At 40.3% G+C, this 20,270-nt stretch overlaps 1 protein-coding gene across 2 annotated transcripts in view; it reads left to right on the top strand.

Moving 5' to 3' along the window:
- The window catches only part of ZC4H2 (zinc finger C4H2-type containing), a 129,284-nt gene that overhangs the window by 72,950 nt on the left and 36,064 nt on the right, over positions 1-20,270 (top strand). The window contains exon 1 of one of the 2 annotated variants that reach the window (XM_004479505.4): positions 17,574-17,760. The exons of the other annotated variant lie outside the window; for it this stretch is intronic. Coding sequence (XP_004479562.1) covers positions 17,708-17,760 — 53 coding nt within the window. The 5' untranslated portion in view covers positions 17,574-17,707. Of the gene's footprint in view, positions 1-17,573; positions 17,761-20,270 lie in introns of those variants that run through there. 2 annotated transcript variants of the gene reach the window in all.

Below are 20,270 nucleotides of genomic sequence, written 5' to 3'. Positions count from 1 at the left end.
CTGGTTCTCCTGAGGGCTACAGAGACCCACAGGTTCTATGGCCATGGCAGTTGTCTCTGAAGTTCAGGGCCATGTCAGCTGGCCCTGCTTTGGAGTTTGTGTTCATGAATGTGATGGAGTTGGACTCAGATGTGACCTTTCTACGCATGCCTCTTCTGTTACTTTTACCGGACCTGTGGTTGGCATTGGGGTTGGGGTATACTCAGGAGACCTGAATCTCTGGACTGTCCATGTGACAGTCAGGCCCTGACCCTCAGCAGACTTGCAACTCCTACCCTCTGGTTTCTTGGACTTACCCTGGCCAGCTAACAAGGAGGTGAAGATCAGCCACCACACCAAAGAGCCAAGAGTGCCTACAACTGCAAGCAGGATAATTGAATCCATCATCCATGTGGAATCTAACCTCCCTACTGATGTAAAGAGGGACTGGACATAACCATCCCAGTGTCCACAGGATGGAGGAATAGAGTATAGATTAGAGTGGACTAACTGGTATTCTGCTGGGGAACTATTGTGATTAGCAAGTGAAGAAATTGTAGTATTGATGTGGAGAAAGTGGCCATGGTAGCTGCTGATAGTAGGGAGAGGGAAGAAGAGATATGATGTGGAGGCATTTTCAGGATTTGGAATTGTCCTGGGTGGTGCTGCAGGGAAAGATGCTGGACGTTGTGTGTCCTGCCATGTGTGGAATGGGGGAAAGTGTAGACTACAATGTAGACCACCATCCATGTGGTGCAGCAGTGCTCCAAAATGTATTCATCAGGTGCAGTGAATGTGCCACCATGATGGAAGAAGTGGTTGATGTGGGAGGAGGGGGGTAGGGGGGTCGGGGGTATATGGGGACCTCATAATTTTTGAATGTAACTTTTAAAAGAAAATAGAGTAAAAAAAAGTAAAAAAAAAAAGCTTGATAAGATTAAGCACTGATTTCTTGTCTGAAACCACGGAGGCAAGAAGGTAGTGGTATGGTATAGTTAAGGTGCTGAAAGAGAAACTGTCAACCAAGAATTCTGTATCTAGCAAAGATGGCATTTAAAAATAAGGGAGAGTTCAAAATAGTTACAGATAAAAAGACATTAAGAGAGTTGGTCAGCAGGAAACCTGTCCTTCAAGAAATACTAGATGGAGTTCTGCACATTTAAAGGAAATAAAAACAGGAGAGAGAGGGTTGGAGAAGAATGTAGAAAGGAACACGCTAAGAATATCTAAAAAGTTAAAAGAGAAATAAAACAAAATATGATGTATATAGAACTAAAGAAAATATGGCTAATGTAAGTAATGCCTTGAGAGTAATAAAACTGAATATTAATGGATTAAACTCTCCAATCAAGAGACACAAATTGGCAGAATGGATAAGGGAATATGAGCCATCTATAGGCTGCCTAATAGACACTCACCTCAGACCCAGGGATGCAAGTGAATGGTTGAAAAATGAGTTTACATGCAAACAATAACCAAAAAATAGCCAGAGTAGCTATACTAATATTGGACAAAATAGAGTTCAAATGCAAAACTATTTTAAGAGAAAAAGAAGCACACTATATATTAAGAAAAGGGATTATCTATCAAGGAGAAAGAACACTCATAAACAATTAGGCACCTAACCAGGGTGCCCCAAAAATACATGAGGCAAACACTGGGAAAACTAAGTGGAGAAATAGATTCCTCTACAATTACGGTGGTGGGTTTTAATACATGATTACCACCGTTAGACAGAACATCTTGACTGAAGGTCAGTAAAGAAGGTATAAAGGACTTGTACATAGAAAACTATAAAACATTGTTAAAGGATATCAAAGAAGACCTAAATAAATGGGAAAATATTCTATGTTCATGGTTTGGAAATCTAGACATCATTAAGATGTCTGTCCTACCCGAATTGATTTCCAGCTTTAATGCAATCCTAATAAAAATTATAAAAGCATGTTTTTACTGAATTGGAAAGTTAATTATGAAATTTATTTCAAATGACAAGGGGCCCTGAATAACCAAAAACATACTAAAGAAGTAAAACAAAATGGGAGGAATCACACTACATGACTTAAAACATACTACAATGCTGCACTTGTCAAAACTGCATGGTATTCATACAAAAATAGACATACTGACCAATGGAACAGAATTGAGAGTTTTGATATAGATCCTTACATGTATGGTCAACTGACATTTGACAGGGCCACCAAGCCCACTAACTGGGACAGAATGACCTTTTCAACAAATGGTGGCTGGAGAATTGGAAATACATAGCCAAAAGAATGAGAAAAAAATCATAATCTCACACCCTATACAAAAATTAACTGAAGATGGATCAAAGATCTAAATATGAGACAAGACCATAAAGCTCCTAGAAGGTAATATAGGGAGGCATCTATGAAATCTTGTGGTGGGAAATGGTTTCATAAACTTTATACCCAAAACATAAGCAATGAAAGATAAAATAGGTAAATGGGACCTCCTCAAAATTAAAAACTTTTGCACTTCAAAGGAGTTTGTCAAGAAAGTGGAAAAGGAAACGTCCTCAATGGGAGAAAAGACAACATTTGGTAAACAATTATCTGAAAAGGGCTTAATATCCAGCTTATATAAAGAAATCCTACATCTTGAAAAGAAAAAGAAAAACAACCCATTTAAAAAATGGGTAAGAGATTTGAATAGACAATTTTTCAAATAAGAAAAAATGACTAAAAATGTATATGAAAAGATGCTCAATATCACTAACTATTATTTGAATAAATCAAAACTACAATAAGACATCATCTTATACCTATTAGACTGGCAGCTATTAAAACAGAGGGCTATAAGTGTTGTTGGAGAGATTGTGGAGGAAGGGGAACGCTTAACCACTGCTAGTGGAAATGTAGAATAATGCAGCCACTTTGGAGGACAGTTTGGCAATTCCTCAGGAAGCTAACTATAGAACTGCCATATGATCTAACAATCCCACTTCTGTGTATATACACAGAAGAATTGAAAGCAGGGACTCAAACAAATATATGCACACTGATATTCATAGCGGCATTATTCACTAACAGATGAATGAAACAAATAATGAACATTATTCATTAACAGATGAATGAAAAAGAAAATTGTGGTATATACATACAATGGAATATTACTCAGCTGTAAGAAAGAATTCAGTATTAACACACAGGATAACATGGATGAATCTTGAAGACCTTATGTTGAGTGAAGTAAGCCAGACACCGAAAGACAAATATTACATGACTTCACTGATATGACTTAAGTAACATAAACAGACTCACAGAGCTAGAATCTGGAAGATGGCTTAACAGGAAACACAAAGGGAGTAAAGGATATTAAGTCAATGTTAAATATGGGCAAAATCTATGATAAGATGGAAGAGGGTGATTAGGCAGTGGATGGGGTGATAGTGGTGCAGGGATGTGATTGGGTTCGACGGTGCTGGAATTTGAGGGGGAGTAGGGCAGGGGGTGGTTGGATTGGACTATCCATGGACCTTGAGGGATGTTCGAAAAAAGGAACAAGTCAATACTGGGGAATTGAAGACCTATTGTTAAAACTACAATGGTGGGGATGTTCTTTAGCAAACTACAATGGTGGGAATGTTCAGGGGAGAGTTACGGTGTAGGGTATAGTGGTAGAGGGACATGTAGGATACAGCACACCTGGCGCATGCCTGTATGGAATATGAAACTGTTCATCTTGCCATAGTATATTGTATCAGTGTGTGGAGACCCACACAATAAACAAGGAAACATTAACCTCCCATCCTGGGGAGTACTGCTATGTTCTCTATTAGAAGGGCAAGAATCTCTTAAGAACTTAGGCAGTGCCTAATAAAAGAAAACAGATCAATATGTCAATTCCTCCATAGTATTGTTTTGTGGAGCTTTTGGATCTCAAAAGGGTCACAACTGTGGTAAGGGAGGATCATTGTTGCTGGGTGTTGGTGATGGGTGGATGTGTGGGGAGGGGTGCTCCTTGGGTCATATCTCTGTGGCATATGAATATGTTCAAGTGGTCATAGGCATTGTTTCAGTGGGTGGAGACCCACACAATAACCTAAACAATGTTGAATCCCCATCCTGGGGAGTACTGCTACAGTCTCTCATAGAGCGGCAAGAATCTGTAGAGTACATACGCAGTGCCTAGAGAGGAAGGACAGACCAATATGCCAGGCCCTTGATATCGGTGATTGTACTCAATCTATTCTCCTGAAATTGAAAAATAGCCTAGTATTATATATTGCCTAAGAGTTATCTCCTGAAATCCTTGTTGTTCAAATGTGGCCTTTCTCTAAGCCAAACTCAGCATATAAATGTACTACCTTCCCCTGACACAGGATATAACACCTGGGTATGAGTCTCCCTGGCACTGAGAAATTATTACCAAGCACCAACTAGCACTGGAAAAAGACCTTGACCAAAAGAGGGAAATATTAAATAAAAATTAGTTTTTATGGCCAAGAGATTTCAAAGTGAATTGGGAGGTCATTCCAGGGGTTATCTTTGTACATCTCAGAAGAATCTCATTGACTACCACAGTAAACATTGACTCAAACAGAAGGGCTCCTGAGGGCTTTAGAGATATCTGGACACTATAAGCAGGGCAGACAAGCTCAGGAGTTTGGCACCCTGTCAGTAGGCCTTACTTTGGTATATGTGTTCCCCAATGTAACAAATTTAATTGCATTTATAATAATTTCCCTACACATGGGTAGTCTGCCCCTTTTATTTGTACCTGTAATTAAAATTGTGTTTGTTAATTATATGTTGCAGAGATTTAAATCTTCAGTCTGTTCATAGGCCAGTTGAGCCCTGAATCTCAACAGCATTGCAAAAGCTACTATCCAGTTCACTGGACTCTCACAGGACTATTAGCAAAAGGATGATGATGGATAGCACCCATCCCAAAAAAACAGTATCTACAACTGCAAGCAAGACAGTTTCATCCATCTGCCCCATGGGATCTAAGCCTCCTCTCAATTAAAAACTGAGTTGGCATCACCACCCCCAAATCCTAAATATTGGGGAATGAACAATGGACTAAAATAGACATTATTATTCTATTATAAACTATTATTCTAGCAATGGAAGAACTTGTATCATTGACATAAAGGTGTAAATGGGTGCATTTTTAGGACATTGGAATTGTCCTGAATAACATTGCAATGATAGAGTCCATTATATATTTTGTCAAAACCTATAAAAATTATGCAGTGCAAAATGTAAACTATAATGCAAAATATAGTCCATGGTTAGTAACAATGCTTCAATACATATTCATCATTTGTTACAAATGTATCACACTAATGAAGATGTTAATGTGGGAAACTGTTGGAGGGAGGGGATGGGGTTATGGGAATCCCCTATATATAAATATATATTTTTGAGATACTGAGGCCAGGGATTGAACCCAGGACCTCACATATGGGAAGTCAGCTCTCAACCACTGAGCCACATCGGCTCCCCTCCCATATATTTTTGATGCAACATATATGTAACCCAAAGTTGCTTTAAAAATTTTTTTAAAAAAAGAATTCCTATCTTCAACCAGCTTTACTATTAGGATGATCTTCAAGATCCAGTGGAAAGAATTGTGCCCAGGTAGCACTGCCACTACCAAATGGAGTCTTTAGCAATCACAATCGCATCTGTCCTTCCCTTCTCCCTCTGCCTTTTCTCTTATATCATTTTACTCCAGGGAGATGGAAAATCAATCCTCATATACTTTTCAGATATATTGCATTTTCCAGGTTACAAAACCCTTTGGCAGAAAGTCATCATTATTACCATTTGACAGATGAGAAAACTGAGTCTCCAAGAAGTAAAATGACTTGCCCAAGGTCCATATCCAGTGAGTTACTGAGCAAGGGATAGACACTAGAGTTTTTATCACCTGGTTTAGGCTCCCTTCCAAGGGCATATATGCCCCACATGCCTCTGTAAGAGGTAGAACATCACTGGTATATTTGTGCTCCCAAATTTACTCTGAACAACCTTTAACAAAGTTGAAAGTTGATCTTTAATACTACTGGGGGAAGAAACAAAGGAGTTGAGGAGAGCATGTATTTTTCTCCCTGTGAGCACAGCATGATGGGAAATAGCTCATCTAAGGGGATCCATTCACTTTCCACATGTACAGCAGGAATTCACTGTACTCTGGGGATATAGAAAAGATGGAGCAGTGCGGGGACTAAGGGTGAAGAGAATGAAGTATTTGCTCAGGCACAATTATAAGGTGACACCAAAAACTCAATAATCAAGGTCAATATTTTTTCTTAAACATTTTATCATAAGATAAATGTCAATTCACCTGCAATTAAAGGAATAATACAGACAGATCCCATGTACCATTTACCTAATTTCCCCTAATAGTAACTGTGGATGTACCCCAGAAAAGCATGTTCTTAAAGTTAATCCATTCCTCTGGATGTGAATCCTTTGTAAGTAGGAGCTTATGATGAGGCTACTTCAGTTAACGTGTGAACCACCTCATTCAGGATGAATCTTAATTCTCTTACCGGGGTCCTTTATAAATGGAATGAATACAGAGAGTGAAAGCCAAAGAAACAAGAAGTTGAAATCAACTAAACCTGGAAAAGAAAGGAGAGACCAGCAGATGCACCCACATGCCTTTCCACGTGGTAAAGGAGTCAAAGATCACCAGTTGCCAGTCTTCAGGAAGAAAGCATGGCCTTAATGATGCCTTGATTTGTACATATTTCTCAGCTTCAAATCTGTAAGCTAATAAATTCCCATTGTTAAGCCAACCCATTTCATGGTATCGGCTTTCAGCAGTTTAGTAAAGTAAAACAGTAACCTCTTGCAAAACTATAGTACAATATCACAACCAGGATATTGTATTGTAAAGGTACAGGAAAATTCAGTCACCATAAGGATTCTTCACATTGCACTTTTATAGTCACACTTACTTCACTCCCAACCCCATTACCTTCTAAACCCTTGACAACCACTAATCTGTTTTTCATTTCTATAATCTTGTCATTTCAAGAATATAACCTTTGGGGATTGGCTTTTTTCACACAGTATAATTCTCTGGAGATTCATCCAGAGAAGTATAATACTATGTTCCTTTTTCTATTGCTGACTAGTATTGCATGGTGGTATTGCATGGTGTTGATGTATCACAGTTTAACTATTCACCTGTTGAAGAACATCTGGGTTGTTTCCATTTTCAGGTTATTATGAATAAAGCTGTTATTAACATTCATATGTATACATTTTGGTGTAAACATGAGTTTTCATTTTTCTGGGGTAAATGCCCAGGAGTGCGATTGCTGGGTCATATGGTAATTGCATTTTTTTGTTGTTTTTAAGAAACTACTAAACTTTTTTCCAGAGTAGTTATATAATTTTACTGACTGACTGGCAATGTATAAGTGATCCCATTTCTCCAAATTCTGGCCAGCATTTGATACAGTCACTTTTTATTTTTAGCCCTTCTGATAGGAGCATAGTGAAATCTTATTTTGGTCTTAATTTGTATTTCCCTACAAATGATATTGAACATCTTCTCATTTACTTATATCCTTTTTCATGTATTTTGCCTATTTCCTAATTGGATTGGTTGGTCTTTTACTGTTGAAATTTGAGAGTCTTTTATATATGGTAGATACTAGTCCTTTGCTGGAGATGTAGTTTTCAAATATTTTCTCCCAATCTATATCTTGTCTTTATGCCTTCTTTCACAGAGCAAAAGTTTAAAATTTTGATAAAGTCCAATGTATCTTTTTCCTTTTCAAGACCATGCTTTTGGTGTTAAGTCTACGAATTCTTTGCATAGCCCTAGATCTTTCTAAACTTTTCACATTTAAGCCAACCATTAATTTTTAATTATTTTTTCTTAAGATGGTAAGTTAAGGTAGAGGTTCTTCTTTTTTTTTTTTTTTTTTGCCTATGAATGTATGAATGTCCAATTACTCCAGCACCATTGGTTGAAAAGGTTATCCTTCCTCCATTGAGCTGCTTTTTCACCTCTGTTGAAAATCAGTTGGCTGAAGCCAGTGTGGCTCAGTGGCTGAGTGCCAGCTCTCCACATCTGAGATCCTGGGTTCAATCCCTGGTCCCCAGTACCTAAAAAAAAAAAAAAAAGTAAAAGTTGATGGGGTTAACTACCAGGTCAGATGGCCCCTCTTTGGAAATGGTGTTTATGTGTGATGAATCTGGACTCAGATGGGATCTCCCTTCATAAGACTTTCATGCTAATGTGCTGGAGGTGCAGTTAATGTTGGGGTTTAAGATATATTTAGGGGATTTGAATCTCTGGACTGACAATGTGATAGCCAGGTCCTGAGCCTCAACAGACTCCAGCACCTACAATCTGTTTTATTGGACTTACCACACTCAGCTAAGATGGAGTTGAAGAAGGACAACCACCACACCATGGAGCCTAGAGTGATTACAACTGAAAGTGGGAGGATTGCATCCAGCATCCATGTGGAATCTGAGCCTCCTCTTGACATAGAGGTGCAATGGACACAACCAATCCAATGTCCACATAGAAGAGGTGGCATTGGATTGGGAAAAGTGGACATGGTGGCTGATGGGTATGGGGAAAGGCAGGAAGAGATGAGAGGTGGAGGCGTCTTTGGGACATGGAGCTGCCCTGGATGGTGCTTCAGAGGCAATCACCGGACATTGTATATCCTCACAGGGCCCACTGGATGGAATGGGGGAGAGTATGGGCCATGATGTGGACCATTGACTATGAGGTGCAGAGGTGCCCAAAGATGTACTTACCAAATCCAATGGATGTGTCATGATGATGGGAGGGAGTGTTGCTGGGCGGGGGGGGGGGAGAGGTGGGGTGGGGGTGGGGTTGAATGGGACCTCACATATATATTTTTAATGTAATATTATTACAAAGTCAATAAAATAAAAAATAAAAAAAATTAAAAAAAAGAAGAAAAAAAAAAAGAAAATCAGTTGGCTGTACTTATCTGGGTCTGTTTATGGGCTCTTTATTCTATTCCATTGATCTAGATGTCTATTCCTCCACCAATACCACAGAATTGTGATTATTATAGCTATCCAATGTGTTAAAATTGGGTAGAGTGATTCCTCCCACTTTTTCAACATTGAAGAAGTAAGACTAAATCACTGGTTTTCAGATATTTTTAAGCAACAGAATTCTACCTTGAAAAACCTCTTCCAAACTCCCAGATGCGAAACTGATACCAGTTGAGCTTTAGTTGACCAGGAGAGTGGTGGCTCCCCCTTCTCTCTGGAATCTTAGAGTTCTGCCAAAACCTGTTTGAAAACCATTGGTCTAGCTGCCGTCTGAGGCTGTTCCAGCTCTGATATTCCTAGCCTCTGAAACTTTAAATAAACTGAGAAAGTAAGAGGATCAAGGGGAGAAATGTTGGGTCTGCTGTTCTTCAAGATGTGTTGGCTTGGAGGTGCGAGGGCTCTAAGAACCTGTCACAGGGAAATTGATTAAAGCTTTCTAATGGTGCCTGCAACTACCCCTGTCTGAGAAACCCTTACTGATTCTCTCAGGTAGAATTTCTTATTCCTGTTTCTATAATCCCAGAGCATGCTATTCACCATTCCATTATAATACACCTCATATTGCACTGTCATTGTCTATTTACAGTCTGATCTCCAATTAGGTTATGAGCTTCCTAAAAGCAAGAACTGTTCTTATTTCTCTGAATCTCCATTCAATAGAGAAGCACCTGGAACAGAGTACTCCATAAACATGTGCTGAAGTGAAAGATTGGATCAAGAGTACATCATTCTTGGAATTTCTTTGTTCCTTGAATTCCTTTTTGCCCCAAGAGACCAAATCACACAAATCATTCCAATTAAACTATTTTAATTCATTCATTTAAATTAATTAAATTGAATTAAATTATTTTAATTAAATGGCTGAATAGTATACAAAAGAGTTAGCACATTAATTTTATCTAGTTTATTATATAATTGAGATGTATTTTATGTGCTAATGCACAATGTATAGGATTTATATGACATTATTTGATTAATAGAAATAGTGGATCATGCAATCAATGTGTATAGTGTATTTATGGCCATATTATAGAACTTATAACATAATTTTCCTAATTTTAAATGATGTCAGAGTTTTAAAATTGTTGTATCTTCAGACTTATGACAGACTGTTGACCAATGATGCATTTATTTGGTATTTTAATTCCTAAGCAGATAGGCATAATCCTTTGAATTCTTACCATATAGAAGACAATTGGAACTTGTCTGGTGGAGGAGCCAGGCTGCCAAGGATGGAAAAAGGAAATGACAAGAAAGTTTATTGAAGAATATCCATCCTAATAATAACAACAAACACTTCTATGGTGTTTACTATGTTATTCTAAGTACATTCTGAATATTAACTCAATTTAATTCTCATTGTAACACTAAGAAGTAGTTAAAATTACTATCATTCCCATTTTCTAGTTGAGAAAACTGCGACTCAGAGAGGGGAGGTGATTTGCCCATTGGTCACATAGTTAAAAATACTGGAATGAGACTTGAACCCAGGCAGCCTGACTGCAGAGTCTGGGTGCCTCACCACTCAATATACTGCCACTTGTGCTGGGAAAGGAAGGAATATTTGGGGTGGTCAAGCAGGGCAATTATTTGGGTTTATGCAAGGAGATTTTAAAGGCCCAAGAACATCTACCTTCCCATTCATCTCCCACCCCATTCATTTTCTAATGCCAGATATTTCATTAATAGAGGTTTATTCCTTTGACTTAAGATATGGTCCACTGTTGTTAATGCAACCAACTCCTGGGTGAGGAAATACTAAGACTTAAGAGTTATTTTTATTTTCCTAGTCTGTTTTCATTTTTATTGTATGTGTGTCCCTTTACATTGTACAGCTTCAATCTTTATATAAAATCTGTCCATCTTTTCCTTTGGGATACCTTATCCGTCATCATGACTTTATAACTTATCATCTCTCTAAGCTGCCACTATAATTACAGTCCTTTTTACCTTGGACTCAAGGGAGACAATGGCTCTAACTTTCCTGTCATATGATATTCTGTCCATTTTGAGATCTCTAAATAAAACCTCTATCATTGTCTTCTCAAGCATAAATCAAAACATTTGGATTTTTCATGTGCTGCTCCTGTTTCTACTTACTGAACTCTCTCCAAATCTGGAGGCTCTAATCAACTCTGAGAATTAGGGAAAGTGGAAAGGAGGAGGAATGCCTACTATATTTCAGGCATAGTGCTGAAAAATACTTTCTCATATCTTATCTCTTTTCATTTAATCTTTAAACAGCTTTATGAGGGGGAGAAGGATACTGTGGGCGGTTACAAGAAGCCCCAAGTCTGGGTAAGATACGAGGATACCCTAGCAAGACTCAACCTTTCTGGAAGCACAGACCCTTACTTGGTCCTGGTAATATCAAACAGGCAGAAATGAGGATCTGAAGGTCAATGAAGAGATTGGAGACAGGCATACAGTTTTGGCCACCCTCAAAGAGATGAAAGTTGAAAATGGAGGAGGGGTTACAGTTCTGTAAGGGAGAAAGCAGCAAAAGAGATTGGATGACAGTAATTTGAGGAGATTGCTTCTATTTTTGGAGTCAGGAGAAAGTAAAGGAGTTAAAGAAGGAGAAATGCACTGAGAGAAGTCGGTGACAGTGGTGCTGTGACTTGAAAGCCAAGTGAAGTAACCCCATCTCATTGTGAACATGGTTCTGACTACCTCCTCCCTGGGCAGCAGCACAGAAATCAGCAGTCAGCTTACTGCTTTGCTACCATAGAGGTCAATGAGGGCTCAGAGAAGTTGCAGCAAAAATGAAATCAGATGGCGCCTCAGGGGTGATCACCGGACATCGTGGATCCTCACAGGGCCCACTGGATGGAATGGAGGAGAGTATGGGCCATGATGTGGACCATTGTCTATGAGGTGCAGAGGTGCCCAAAGATGTACTTACCAAATCCAATGGATGTGTCATGATGATGGGAACGAGTGTTGTTGGGGGGGGAGAGGGGGGGGTGGGGGGGTGGGGTTGAATGGGACCTCACATATATATTTTTAATGTAATATTATTACAAAGTCAATAAAAAAAAATGAAATCATATAGGTGAAAGAATTTGGTTTGCAGCAAACTTATTCACTCGCAGGTGAACACACAAGTCTTGGAAATTTTTCTGACCATTACCAACTTTTGTGTTTTGGGGAAGCGGAATATCCAAAGATGTAGAAAAGTTAAAAAGTTACTTATCCAGGTAACTTCCCAAGGGATACCCAATCACAGCACTGCATCATAGAATTCCAAAACAGCAGAGCTAGAACACCAGTCCAGCTAGCCCAATCCCCTCAAGCTATAGATAGTGGAACTGAAGCCCAAAGAAAGGAACAGATCTGCCTGAGGCATAGATGGCAAAGCCTCTTCCTCCAGGTTGAGTGATTCTGAGTAAATGAGAAACAAATGAGGAGAGGATTGGTAGCAAATGCTTCCTGTAAATTGATAAAATTTTAAAAGCATATCTGGTACATTCATTGCATTTGATGAATACATTTTGGAGTACTGCTACACAGCATGGATTATAGTTTACATATCCATTCCATTCAGTGGGTTAATGAAAGAAGTTGTGGATGTGGGAGGAGTGGGGGGTGTGGGAGTAGAGTATATGGGAACCTCTTATATTTTTTAATGTAACATTTTGTGTGAGCTATGTATCTTTAAAAAAATAAAATTGTGAAAAGAGAAAAAAGTAGAATCACAGAATATCAGTGCTAAGGTAAGCCCTAGAACTCATTTTCACGTATGATGTTATTTTACAAATGAGGAAACTGAGATCAAGAGATGTTTGACTTAATATCATTCCAACTGGTTAGAGGTATAGCCACTCACTGAACACAATTCTCCTTTCCTTAGTCCATCTCTTCATGGAAGCTGATTCTTGAAAACACTTCTGGATTTATAAAACCTGGATAGATTTATTTAAGATACGAATACACAACAAAAGCAGTTGTTCACATAATTTCTCATCTCTTCTGACCAGAAAGCAAGTGCTGTGGGAACAAGTCATAAGGAGAACATTCAAGGAAATGAGAAAATGACTATATCATTTAGAACAGGAAATATAGGATAAAGCAAAAGCAGATGGGTTAAATAACTCACACCTACTAGGGAATGGGGGGATAAATGACACAGGGAAACAAATGATATAGGACCCTAGGTGGCTTAGAAAATGGACTTGAATACGTTTTTTTGTGGGGGACATGATTCAATCCCCAAGAAGTAAAATATTTCTTAGTAGGATTTATTTATTTATTTATTTATTTTAAAGATTTATTTATTTATTTCTCTCCCCTTCCCCCCACCCGCCCTGGTTGTCTGTTCTCTGTGTCTATTTACTGCATGTCTGTTGTCAGCGGCACCGGAATCTGTGTTTCTTTTTTTGTTGTGTCATCTTGCTGCGTCAACTCTGGGTGTGTGTGGTGCCATTCTCGGGTAGGCTGCACTTTCTTTAGCGCCTGGCGGCTCTCCTTATGGGGCGCACTCCTTGCACGTGGGGCTCCCCTACGTGGGGGTGGCACTCCTTTTGTGCATCAACACTCTGCATAGGCCAGCTCTACGCTCCTTGCGTGCATCAACACTGTGCATGGGCCAGCTCCACACAGGTCAAGGAGGCCTGGGGTTTGAACCGCAGACCTCCCATGTGGTAGACAGATGCCCTAACCACTGTGCCAAGTCCGCTTCCCCCTCTTAGTAGGGTAGAGTAGACTCAGAGAGGGGAAAAGTGGGGCTCCCCTACTCCCAACCCCAGATCTTCTTCATTCCCTACTCTTTGCAAATGGGAGATCTAGGTCAGTGACATTGGGTAGGTGAGAAAGAACAGAGGAGCAAAATTTCAGTGACACAAAGCCATCACAAATAGTAAGAATCTCAGTTTAGCTGAAATACTGCCTGAGAATACCTAGCACACTCTATGTAGGCAGATGAAAATTATATGCTAATAACCCAGAACTACAATTTACTGGGGGAATCTTAGGTAAGACTTCAATTATCCCCCATTACAACAATTGTCAGGTCAGATAAATTGAAGAGATGGGGAAGATGAAAGTTTCTGGGAGAGTGTGAAAAATGGGATCAACCATTTCTGCCTCTAACTCACTGATCCCAGGCAGGTCGATACTCAATTCTGATCTTCAGTTTCTCTATGTACTATGTACAGGGGCCCTCCCAAATATAACATTGTATGATTCTCCACTCTTTCCTATCTCAGTATATCGCACTGCCTTATTGCTCAGGCCAAACATCCAAAATTCATCATAGGTGTCCTCCCTCTCTCTAATTCTCCTATCCCATAATGAACTAATATCAGTAATATGTTCCATAATATGTTTCCAGTCAGTCTATTTTTCTTCATCTCTACTGTTATCACTCCAATCCAGGCTGCCACTATCTCTTGCCTGGACGATTGCAATTGCTTTTTCACTGATATTCCTGTTACCCTGACTGTTCCCTCTGCCCAGAACACTTTTCCTCCAGATCATTGCATGGCTGCCTCCTTCTCAGGTTTCTACTCCAATGTCATCTCTGAAGAGCTGTCTTCTCTGAATAACCCACCTCGAACATTTCCCCTTCTGCCACCATTCTCTATCCCATTATCCTATTTTAGTTTCTTTATGGTCTTATCTCCACCTAAAATTATCATATTCATTTCTTTTCTTTCCTGTTATTATTATTATTATCTGGCTCCTTCCACTAGAATATAAACTTCATGAGGACAGGGATCTTAGGGAAGCAATACAGCATAATGATGAAAAGCATGGCTTCTGGAGCCAGACTGTCTAAATTCAAATTGTATTTCTGTTGCTTACTAGCTGTGTGACTCTGGGAAAGTTACATAACCACCCTGTGCTTCACCTTCTACTTCTGTAAAATCGGGGTAATAATTGTATATACTTCACAGGGTTATTACAAAGACTAAACTAAATTAATACATGCAAAGTACTTTAGCCTCTGAACCTAGAATAATGACTGGCACATGTTAAATGCCCAATACATAATTTTTAGCTGGTTGCACGACTGAAGGCATCCTTGATATCTCCTGCTCTTCCTTATATCTAATCTACCACCAATCCTGTCATTTTTTTCCCTCCTAAATATCTCCTAAATAGTTCTCATGTACATTCACTTCTCTCCATTTCTACCTCCACTTCTCAAATCCAAGCTCTGTAACTACTCATCTAGTCTTCTTACTGCTCTAGGGACATGCAATGCATCCAGAGGGATCTTCTCAAAATGCAAATCCAATCATGTCTCATCCCTGCTGCTTAAAATCGCTCAATGATTTATCTTTGCTCTTCATATGAGAGAGCAAAATCCTTAAGTGCTTTCATGTAGGCTCTCACCTGTGCTTCCCTCACCAGCCTCATTGTGCAGGAGTGCCTGCTTACTCCCCAAACTCCACTTCACAGGCCTTCTTTCAGCTCCTTAAAAGTGCTCCTTCTTATCCTAGGGCTGCCACACACGTTTGTTAGTTCTCTCCATGAGAAATGCTCTTCGCTCTTTCCTCCCTTCCCGTCTTGTTTCCTTTAAGCCTCTTCCTACATGAAGCTCCACCTTGACTCGCCCCTCCCCCATTTCCCAAGACTATGATGATATCTCCTGTTATGGTGTACTCACAGACCTTAGATTTCTTCTTCCAAGTCCTAACTGCTGATCTAGTCTCTGAAAATATAATCATGTCGGTGAGAGACTTGCTGGCTTCTCTTTCGTTAATTTCTCACATTTTATATAGTATCCATCCTAGTATACTCTGCTCTCCTGTTACCGGTTTCTTGGCAATAAGAGCAATGCTGGCCCTGATTGAACTAACATTTTTCATTCCTGCCTTCTCAAATCAATCAGTTCCTAATAAAATCATGCATTAAAAATCATTGCTAACACAACTCCTAAATCTTCTCTCATCAATTATAGTCTTGATTCACTGAAAATTAGTATGGGAAGGCCACTAGCCTGGCTCAGAGACATTTTTAAGTGCTGCTTCAGTAGAAGGGGTAGAAAGCTATGGTTTTCTTCTCTAGTCTCCTCTTTTTTTGCAACTTTTTCCTCCCTCTCATTATTAGCCTGGGTTCTTACAACTCAGCAATGAGTGAGACACCTGTCCTCAAAGAGATCAAGGATCCAAGACAGACCCATCGAAGCTAAACAGCTTATGGACCCTTTCCTTTACTCAATACCTTAATTATAAATAGCACAAACCCTTTTCCAAGCTCCAGATGCTCCCAAGGCCCCTTTTCCAAGACTAACTAACAGATATCTGATGTCTCCATTTAATGTCCATGGATTGGGAACACAGAACATGCTAGGCACTCTGCAGGCTCAGAGTGAACCCTGGATGAACCCTCTGGCTGAAGTAACAGGTATTTGGATTCCATGGGGCAGCAGCAAGTTGTTACAGGCCATGTGTGCTCATGGGAAGAACACAGGGTCATAAGTCAGGAGTCCTGACTCTGGGCTAGGTAAGTTAGTTAACCTTGGATAAGTCCTTTGCCTCTTTTTGCCTAGGTTTCTTCATCTGTGAAATGGTGTTGTGGTGAGGCTTGAAAGAGAAGATATTTGTAAACTTACTTTTAAAATTAGACTGTGAACCCATTTATACATTAAATTTAAACAGCTTCAATGCCACATCCAAACTCTTCAGTCTGACATTGAATGCACTTCACAATCAGGCTCCAACCTACTTTATCTAGATATATCTCCTATTCTCTTTCCCACCACTACACCTTATATATGAACCCTATGTTCCAAATACCCTTGGTCCTTTCCTTTCTTTCACCTCCACACATTTGTGTGTGCTGTGCCCACTCCTGGAAAGCCTATCTTTCCTCTGGTCTGGAAAATTATCATTCACCTTTTGAGGCTTACTTACATCTTCTCTATTCAGGCTGCACCTTGTCCATTCCTGTTTAATAGGACACCACACTGCACTGTAATTAATGTGTTACCTTTCCATCTCTCCAACTCTTCAAAGGCAAGGACTAGCTTCTATTTATCATTGCCTCACCTAAAGCCTTCAGTACCTCCCTTACTGACTGGCAAAATCTGAACTCAGTAAATGTTTGTTGAATGGATGGTTGGCTGGAAGGAATGGGGTTCCTTCTTCTGCCCTCAGCTTTTGCAGCCCCCTCCTCCTTCACCCCGCTTCCCCTCCCCCATCCCACCTTCATCTGAATGCCAAAAGCGTCAGGCAGAACATCATCGTTTTAAACGCTAATTCCTCTGCAGGCTTTTTCTCTAGTTCCATAGCATGGATTAATTAGCGACTTGAGCTAACCTTTTGGGGGTTGGTTAGGCATGAGGGCCCACGGAAGAGTGTGAATGGGTGCGTCTCTTATATCCCAGTTGCCTTTTGGAGTATTTTTCTCCTTTATTTTTACGCACAGGTCAGACCAATATCCCCATTCCCTTGCACTCCTCACAACCTTTGACATAACTATCTGTGACAAATTGATTTGAACTGCGGCTGCAAGAAGAGAGGCAGGCATGTCTCTCTTGGCCTTCTGGGAGTTGTAGTCCTGCAGCTCCTGGGACTGCCTGGCTCGCCCTAGAACTGAGGACTACAGCTCCCAAGATTTCTCCAAACCCCTACCGCACAGGCTCAGAGCCCTCTGTCCGGAGGAGGTGGCTACATTGTGTCTATTGTATCCCTTGGCTGGCGTTTCTGTACACTTCTCGGGACGTGAAATTGGGAGTGAAAAGCATGGCTGATGAGCAAGAAATCATGTGCAAATTAGAAAGCATTAAAGAAATCAGGTAAGTGGCACGTCACAGCTCTCCCCAGGCTTCCCTCCGCGTCCCCCAGTATCCTTCCCTGCGGGAGGGAGCTGAGTTACCAATTTTAAAGTGTCTATTGTACTGCTTGCCCAGGAGGAGGACCGGGAAGGGGTCTATTCATTCCAGACTTCAAAGTGAGGTGGGGGAGGGGCGGGGAGGAAAGGAGACAAAATTGAGACTAGTGGTGAGAGAGATGGACACTTCGGGTGTGTGTGTGTTTTGCTTTCACTCAGTCACCACTTTTTTCCTTCTCCTACCTCGCCCTTGGAAAGCGGGAGTGGGGGCGACAGGGGCTGGGGAAGCGGTCGCAGCGCTGGTGGTGGGAAGCAGCTGCTCTGAGGCGCCTGCGGGTGTCCTAGGCCCCGTCGCTCCCGGAGCTCCTTTGGCGCAAAGATTTTTTCCTTGCTTAGAACTTAATAGCGCCAGGCAGGCTGTCTGCCTGGGCCGACCCTGGCCTTCCTTCACCTCTCCTCGGCTATCCGAGTCCCGCACCAACTCTCACCCTCATTTTAGGATGGCGTGGGTCGGGCTGTCTCCGTGGAGTATTTTGCAGGAAACTGGGGTGGTTAAGGGGGAGGGGAATGTCAAGTGTGTCAAGTTAAGAAACAAGAATTTGACTATGAGATTTAACCCTTGAATGATTGTACAGGTCTCCTCTACATGGTCAGGGATGGAGGTGGAGGTGGGTGGGAAGCACCATGGCTTCTTCCTCTGGAGAATTGCTTCTCTCCTTTTGTAGTGGACAAAAAGAAGAGAACTCTCGTTTATTGAGTACCTGGTGCCCCGGGCCCATTGGCCTACTTTCGTTTCAACAAGACCTGAGAGATGTGGTTTCTTACTCTTCCTTTATAGTTGGGAAAATGGAGGCTTAGAAACGTTAAGTGCTTCACCCAGAGTTACACAACTTAAAAATGCAAGATCTGGCAGGGAAGGGGGAAGGGTGTGCTGCAAGTTTTTTTTCTGACAGACCATCAAGACGTAGGAAATAAAACACTGTGGTGCAGGAGAGGACTAGCTGTCATAATAATAAAGTACCTAATAAGAAGCTTAAGCATTCAAGTAAAGATACTTTTACCAGCTGGGGTGGGATGTGGGAGGCCCAGGGTGGAGGTTGAACTCACATCCCAACACAGCAGTAACACGAAGCCCCTCCCACATCAGGATATCAAGTAGAGGCCCAGTGGAGAATCTGGAGTTCTACACCCAGCTGGCACTAAGGTGGTATCATCCTCCATTCTCTGCCAGTAGAGTACCAGAGAGAACATGCCAAAACCTAAGATTTAAATAAGGTCTAGAGTGTCATAACATAATAACTCCAATAGTCAGGTTTCAATAAAAATTCACTCACCATACCAAGAACCAGGAAGATCTCAACTTCAAAGAGAAAAGATAATCAACAGATGCTGTCTTAGTTTGCCAGGGCTGCTATAACAAATCCTACTGACTGGTGAACTTAAAACACAGGAATTTATTGTCTCACAGTTTTGGAAGGTAAAAGCAAGGTATTGCCATGACCATGCTTTCTCTGAAGTCTCTAGTGTTCTGCTGTGGCTTGCCACTAATCCATAACTCAAGCGTTACTTCTGTCACATGGCCATCTCTATCTTGTCTCTTACTCTTTCTACTATGTCCAAATTTCCTCTGCTTATAAGAACTCCAGTCATATTGGATTAAGGCTGCCCTGATTTAATTAGGCCTCCTTTTAACTAATAGCATCTTCAAAGATCCTGTTTACAAATGGGTTCACATTCACAGGACTGGGGGTTAGGACTTGAACATATCTTTGTGATGGGCATGGTTAAATTCATAACACACTGAGATGATGCACATATTAGAGTTATCTGACAAAGATTTTAAAACAGCCATCATAAAAATGGTTCAATGAGGAATTACAACACACTTGAAACAAATGGAAAAAATAGAACAATCTAGCAAATAAAAAGAAAGTCTCAGCAAAGAACTATAAAACAAAGAAAAACCAAACGGAAATTTTAGAACTGAAAAATTCAATAACCAAAACAAAAAAACAAAAAACAAAAATCCTCAGTGGTTGGGCTAAACAACAAAATGTAGGGGACAGAGGTAAGAATCTGACAATTTGAAGATAGAAATATAAAAATAACCTAATATGAACAATAGAGCTAAATTAAACTTAAAAAAAAAAATAGAATGATACAGGACCTGTGAGACAGAAAACAAAAGGACAAACGTTCTTGTCATCAGAATCCTGGAAGGAGAAGAAAAAGAGGATGGAGCTGAAAAAGCATTTGAAATAATGACTGAAGCACCCTAAACTGGCAAAAAACATTCACCCAAAAATTCAAGAAGCTAAGTGTAATAGTCAACCGAAGGAGTGTGATGCCAAATACCAGAAATTGGTTGGTTTTTATAAAGGGTATTTATTTGGGGTAGGAGCTTACCGATACCAGGCCATTAAGCATAAGTTGCTTCTCTCACCAAAGTCTATTTGGAGCAAGATGGCTGCTGAT

The sequence above is a fragment of the Dasypus novemcinctus genome, chromosome X (genome assembly GCF_030445035.2).
Source record: "Dasypus novemcinctus isolate mDasNov1 chromosome X, mDasNov1.1.hap2, whole genome shotgun sequence".
Lineage (NCBI taxonomy): Eukaryota > Metazoa > Chordata > Mammalia > Cingulata > Dasypodidae > Dasypus > Dasypus novemcinctus.
Note: the sequence above shows the minus strand (reverse complement) of the source record. Positions and strands in the feature narration are given on the sequence as shown.